The sequence below is a fragment of the Lepidochelys olivacea genome, assembly GCF_965140295.1.
Source record: "Lepidochelys olivacea isolate rLepOli2 genome assembly, chromosome: 8".
Classification (NCBI taxonomy): domain Eukaryota; kingdom Metazoa; phylum Chordata; order Testudines; family Cheloniidae; genus Lepidochelys; species Lepidochelys olivacea.
In genome coordinates, this window is record NC_140418.1 from 20,471,243 (window position 1) to 20,477,314 (window position 6,072).

General features: G+C 44.7%; 1 protein-coding gene across 1 annotated transcript; it reads left to right on the plus strand.

Moving 5' to 3' along the window:
- The first annotated feature begins 1,402 nt into the window (after nucleotides 1–1,402).
- NKX2-5 (NK2 homeobox 5) lies at nucleotides 1,403–5,168 on the plus strand. The gene is made up of 2 exons (XM_084637633.1): nucleotides 1,403–1,830; nucleotides 3,571–5,168. The coding sequence occupies exons 1-2, from the start codon at nucleotides 1,533–1,535 to the stop codon at nucleotides 4,176–4,178; spliced, it is 906 nt and encodes a 301-aa protein (XP_084493759.1). The 5' UTR covers nucleotides 1,403–1,532; the 3' UTR covers nucleotides 4,179–5,168.
- Nucleotides 5,169–6,072: the final 904 nt, after the last annotated feature.

Sequence of the window (6,072 nt, forward strand, 5' to 3'; positions counted from 1 at the left end):
ACCCGAAGACTCTTTTCCGCTCCACTTTTCCACATGGAGCCACGAGTCCCTTTCCTTATCTCTTATCACCCTGGGTTGACTTAAGAGATCATTAGGGAGATGTGCCTGGGAAGAGCTGCTTTCCAGTTGCCTTTTAGAGCCTGCTCTTCTCCCCACGCAAGGCTGGGGATTCCACACACCAACTACTTTCCCCAAGAAGTTACTTAAATGTTTTTGGGTTGTGTGTGTGTGTGGGGGGGGTTTTTTGTTTTGTTGTTGTTTTTAACTGAAAGCATCGCAACGCCCCCTCCCACAGCCGAGTCCTTCGGAGGGATTTGCTGCTGCGGTTTATTTTAGTTGCCATAAGTGCATGAAATTAATGAGCTCCCACTTCTGGTCCTTGAATACAAGGAGCTGCAGTTATTCACAGTCATAGCCTTCCACTTATCGAAAGCCAGGCCCCGAGACTGGGATTCAGATATTTACTCTCTGAGGCAGATAATAGAGATTAATTTTCCAATTTGTATTTGCAAAGAGCCCGTACTTCACTTTTTCGCTACTGAGCTGTTGTTTGTTTTAGCGAACAGAGCGTTTTCCTTAACTGCTGCTGTATTTAGTGCTTTTGCATCACATATATCTTGCCTCTGATCTCTACAATCACCCCAAACTTGCACATTATTGCTTATTTATTTCTTAACCCTCTCTTTAAATGCGCTAGGTTACTAATATTGACCCCGAGTCCGCTGCATTGCAGGACGCTGGGTGACAAACCTTGAAAGAGATCTATTAAAAGCGATAATTTTTACAGGAAGAACAGAGTCTTGATAGTTTTTTGTCCTGAACAGAGTTACAATCAAACAGATGAAAAAGAACCACGTGTGGGCTATTTGACTACTTTGCTATACACCATACATTGGCGTTGTAGATATTATGCCTCATCAGAATCTCATCGATTTCTTCTTCAATCACAGACGTAAATCTCCCCTTAAATGTGCCCCAATGAATGGGCTCCTCCGTTATCATTTGGATCACACAGTGCAGGATACTAAAAGAGAAACTTCCATTTTTTTAAATTGAATCCAGCACATATTTGCTTGATGGTTTCCTCCAGGCCTGTTTATTTAATCTGACTGTATGATAGATGGCATCAAATAGGGGGTTTGTCCACATGAGGCCTTTCGGATTTTTTTTTTTTTTTAAGATCAACAAACCCTGCGGGGGAAAGCTGGGTAAATACAATGCCGCCCCTTTAAATGCCTGGGGATGTTTTTGAGTTGTATTACTATATTAGGTGACATGGAACTTTGCATCTTTCATTCCATCACTGCTCAGTTAGCCAATAGAAAGCTAAAGTCACCCAAAAACTGCCTAGTCCCTCCTTCTTTTCCTTTATGGTCTGGTTCTACCTGACTCCAGTCCACACGTCAAGGCTAATGCTGGAATGCTATGCGCCCCTTTGGAGAGCTCAGGGGTCTCTACCGCAGCAGGTTGGTTGTTTCCAATTCACCTTTACATGAAGCTGGGCTCTGGTCGCTGCCTCACTTGCCCCCACAATGTTTCCTAGTCCCGTGACTACTACGCCCTTTTCTGTCAAGGATATTTTGAATCTGGAACAGCATCAGACTGGCCTGGCTTCGATGGAGCTCTCCACTCTGTCCTCCTCCTCCTCCTGCATGCTGTCAACCTTCAAACAGGAGACTTACACTGCAGAGGCAACAGCCCTTCCTGAACTCAGTGAGGAGCTGACTCAGACTCACCCTTCCAAAAACTCCACCACCTTCCCCAGCTCCTTCTATGTTAAACCCTACATGGAAGTGGACTCGGCCAAGGACCCTAAAGTGGACAAGAAAGGTAAAAGGGCAGCACTCCGAGGAGTGTTTTAAAAACCACCGAGGGGGTCTCTTTGGAAAGTACAACCCCAGGCCTTCAGTGGCAGCTGGTTGGGGTTTGTTATCTAGAGGTGAGCCCGTTTCTTGGGGCGCTGGAGGATTTTTAGATGCACTGATAAGATAAAGGGGGAAGATCGTCTTCCCCGTGCCTCGAAACAATCTCTGTCTACTTTTCTTTCCCCGCCATCCTTACCGGTCATCAGACCCAAGCTGCTAAAAAGGAGAGGAAAGTTACGGGAGGGAAAGAGATCACTCAACGGCTTCCACTCCCTGTAACTGAGGAAAAAGGCCAGACCCCTGGACGCCCCTCAGCTCAGAGTGATGGGGGGGGGAGTTGTCTCCTTTATCAACCCAGCTGATAGCAATGTTTGTTAGTGATTCTGTTTGAATTAAATTAAAGCAGGTTACTTACATAATAGCTCCAAGAACGGAAATAGAGACGTACAAGTAGGTAGAGCAATTATTAAATAGTACCCGAGAAAATACTCTATCGTTTTGATCTTTCCGAGAAACAGGACCGGTTATTTCAGCGATTCCAGACCCATCCCCGTGGAAAGGCCATTTTGACCGAACTCTGGGCAGTGTCTTGCTCCTTGTAAGATGGTCACTTGTTTACAGGGAATGTTACTGGAAGGAGAGACTAGGAGATAGTACACGACAAATATTATCCCCCTTTTCATCTCTATAGAGCCTTCCAGACTATGATCTCCAGGAGCTCAGCATCTCCTGTTTGCAGGCTAGCTGAATCCTTCGAGCACCCCGGGGACTGGAGAGGGTTGTGGTTTTGGGGTGGGGGAGCAGGAAGAGGAGCGAAGAGGAGAGAAGTTTCCTATTACCTGTAACTTGTTTCCAAACTCGTTTACAGGAAGAATTTTGGTACAACAGCAAAAATGAAACTATGTTATAAATTGCGAGCGAAAGTGAACTATCTGGCAAACGGAAAACAACGATCAGCCAGTGGACTCCAAGTGAATTGCAAACTGGCAACTAATTCAGGAGAATAATTCCAAAATCTATTACTCACCCCAAAAAAATTTCTGCTGAAAGAATCATAGCCATTCCCCGCTCTTTAATGTTCACAGTATCCGTAAGAGATACCCATAGTTACACGGTTTACATTTAAGGCCCGTAGGATTTTGACTGCAATTAACAAACAGCTGAGCCGATTTCAATGCGGTCGGTGGATACTCGCTACAAATACAGTACAAAACGAATCGACTCTTTGTACTAAAGAGATTAAAGATTGAAATCGTCGTTCCGATTTTTAAGTCTTAGGGGGTAGCCGTGTTAGTCTGTATCCACAAAAACAACAAGGAGTCCGGTGGCATTTTAAAGACTAACAGATCTATTTGGGCACAAGCTTTCGTGAGTAAAAAACAAACAAACACTTATTCAGATCTGTTAGGTGCCACCGGACTCCTTGTTTTTTTTAAAGTAATTACGCATTAATCTAATTTTTCATTTACTATGGAGCTTTAGTAAATGTAGTAACATTTAATAATATAGTTTAAGAACTTTACAATGGAAGTAACATCCTGGAGAAACTCCAGCGGCAACGAACGGGGTTGAAAGCTAATTGGAGTCTGTAGCTCAAACAGAAGCAGAGTTTAGTTTAGTGGAAAGTCTGTGACACTCATTTACACGGCTTACAATGATTCACATACACTGATTATTGTGTGCTGGTTTCTTTGTTTTGCTTCAGAACTGTGCTCCCTTCACAAGACCCTGGAACAGGAGAAAGGGGGTTTGGAGGATCCAGAGCGCCCCAGACAAAGGAAGAGGAGAAAACCTCGCGTCCTCTTCTCTCAAGCTCAAGTCTATGAACTGGAGAGAAGGTTCAAGCAACAGAAGTATCTCTCAGCCCCCGAGAGAGACCATTTAGCGAACGTCCTAAAGCTCACCTCCACCCAGGTTAAAATTTGGTTCCAGAATAGAAGGTATAAATGCAAAAGGCAGAGACAGGATCAGACCCTAGAAATGGTCGGGATCCCTCCACCGAGGAGGATAGCAGTGCCTGTTCTGGTGAGAGATGGGAAGCCCTGCTTAGGGGAATCTTCCCCCTACAGTTCACCCTACAATGTCAGCATTAACCCCTATAGCTACAACGCCTACCCTGCTTACACTAATTACAACAGCTCAGCCTGCAATGCCAACTACAATTGCAACTACCCTTCCATGCAGACCATGCAGCCTGCTGCAGCCGGCAACAATTTCATGAACTTCAGCGTAGGGGACTTGAATTCAGTGCAAACACCGATTCCGCAGGGTAACGCAGGGATTTCCACGTTGCATGGGATCAGAGCCTGGTAGACTTACTTCACCCATCCCTATTCTAGGCCTCAGTGCAACACTAAAATGGGGACAACGTTTCACATGGACTGTAAACTGATCAATGGACCGAACATCAAGATGTTGGACTTGAGGCTAAGGGAAAGGACAGGCTTCACCCCTGCCTGGGACCCCTCCGAGAAGCAAACAAGCAAGTGTCTCGATATATTTTCAAACTGCTGGGAGGACTGGAAGGGAATGGGCCTCTTGAAGGTTTATGTAGCGTCCTCCTCAAATTCACCAGCATGCTTGTCAACATCTCCAGTTGGAAGTTTTGAAAGTTCTTTGTACAGATTATTCTACCCCATGTAAATTAAAGCACACACACACTCTATTAGATGTGGGGGTTTATATTAAAATTACCAGACCCAGGTGCTTTGGAGAGCACATTACCTGTCCCATGTAAAGCTACACACAGCTCCCTCCTAGCTTCTCAGAAAAGGAAGCCCTAAGAGCTGAGTTCCGATCGCCTACCCAACATTGGGCCGTTTTACGCTACAGAAATGGCTCCTTCAAGAAGAGTTAGAACAATACCGCCGCTGCAAACTCTTCGGTTTATTTTAAAAATCAGAAGTCATGTTTCATTTTGCACTTCCTGTATGGACACTAGATTTTGAAGAGTCCTTAAAGCTAAGTGTATCGTTAGTCCTAGATCTTCAAACGCTGCCTTTTGGTGAAAGCCATGCGGGTCTGCTATTTTATTTAAGATGTAACTTTCCTTGCCCCAGAGACAGGGTGGGAGAGTATATCGTGTATATAGATCTCACCAGCACACAAAGGCTAAAGACAAAGCCCCGAAATGAAGGAATTCTGATGCTGTTACATGCCAGATCCCCCTAGGGTTATGCACTAAAACGTGATTTAGTATTTAAATGCACTGTCTGTTCCTTGTCCAGCCGCCAGTTTGTATGTCTCCCTTTGCTGTGCAAGCTGATGGAACTCGGTGACTTGTCATTAAAGAGAGTGGCTTAATGTTGCTGCGGCTTCTTTGCTTTCATTCTAGCCATTATTACTCCCTTTGCTAGCCTAGTGCTTCTGGGGTGTGCAGAGGGAAAAGGCATTTCTCTACACTGCGCCCGGGCAGGGCCACACCGGTGCAGGAGACTGATGCCTATTTGCCCTCAGTTAATTCACTGGGTCAGATTCGCCCAGTGAAGCTCTCGGGAATATCTCAGTAAAGTAAATAGATGAGTGAAGCCAGCCGGATTCAGCTCATAGCGCAGTAGTATCCCGGGCAGCATCCCCCTTGCAGCATTTTTACTTTACCCGTCTTAAGTCTGCGTCTAGGTTTACAGCGACACAGGAGACAATACCAGTAGAGGGGTTCATGCTCATTATTTGGGGGCTGGGGTGAAAGATTGTATTTCACTTGCTTTGGGTCTCTCGCATTTTACTCCCTGATTTCATCAGATGGGAATATTTAAAAAAAGTCTGTCATTTGTAACTTGTTCCGCGTGAAAACCAAAACAGTTACATTTTTGCTTCGTATAAATTCCCGGACCTGCAGAAATTCCGCTAACTTCACTATTCAATTTTTAAGTCTCCGTTTGAAACAAGAACTCGTTATATACAATACCCATTCTGGGAGAAATCACACCTCAGACTTATTTATATCAACATTTAAAAACCCTTCTCATTTCGGGGCGATTGACTCTATCCAAAGTGCTAACAGCTTCCGCATTTACGTAGGTGGCTTTCTAGTTCTAATCACTGTTTGACGATTGTCATGATTGTATCTTTGGCCCGCAGACGATCTCTAGGTGAAGCCGTTTGGAGTTCCGAAACATGGTTTATGCACGCGGGAATGAGAGAGAGATTTTAAGTCAAAACGTCTGTTTTATAAAATATGACCAGAGCAGACAGCTCGGGGTATGGT

What these genes read in the sequence shown, in the direction of transcription:
- NKX2-5 (XM_084637633.1), top strand. Translation starts at nt 1,533, where the DNA reads ATGTTTCCTAGTCCCGTGACTACTACGCCCTTTTCTGTCAAGGATATT. An exon ending in CCCTAAAGTGGACAAGAAAG is followed by an intron (nt 1,831 to 3,570) that starts GTAAAAGGGCAG and finishes GTTTTGCTTCAG; the next exon opens with AACTGTGCTCCCTTCACAAG.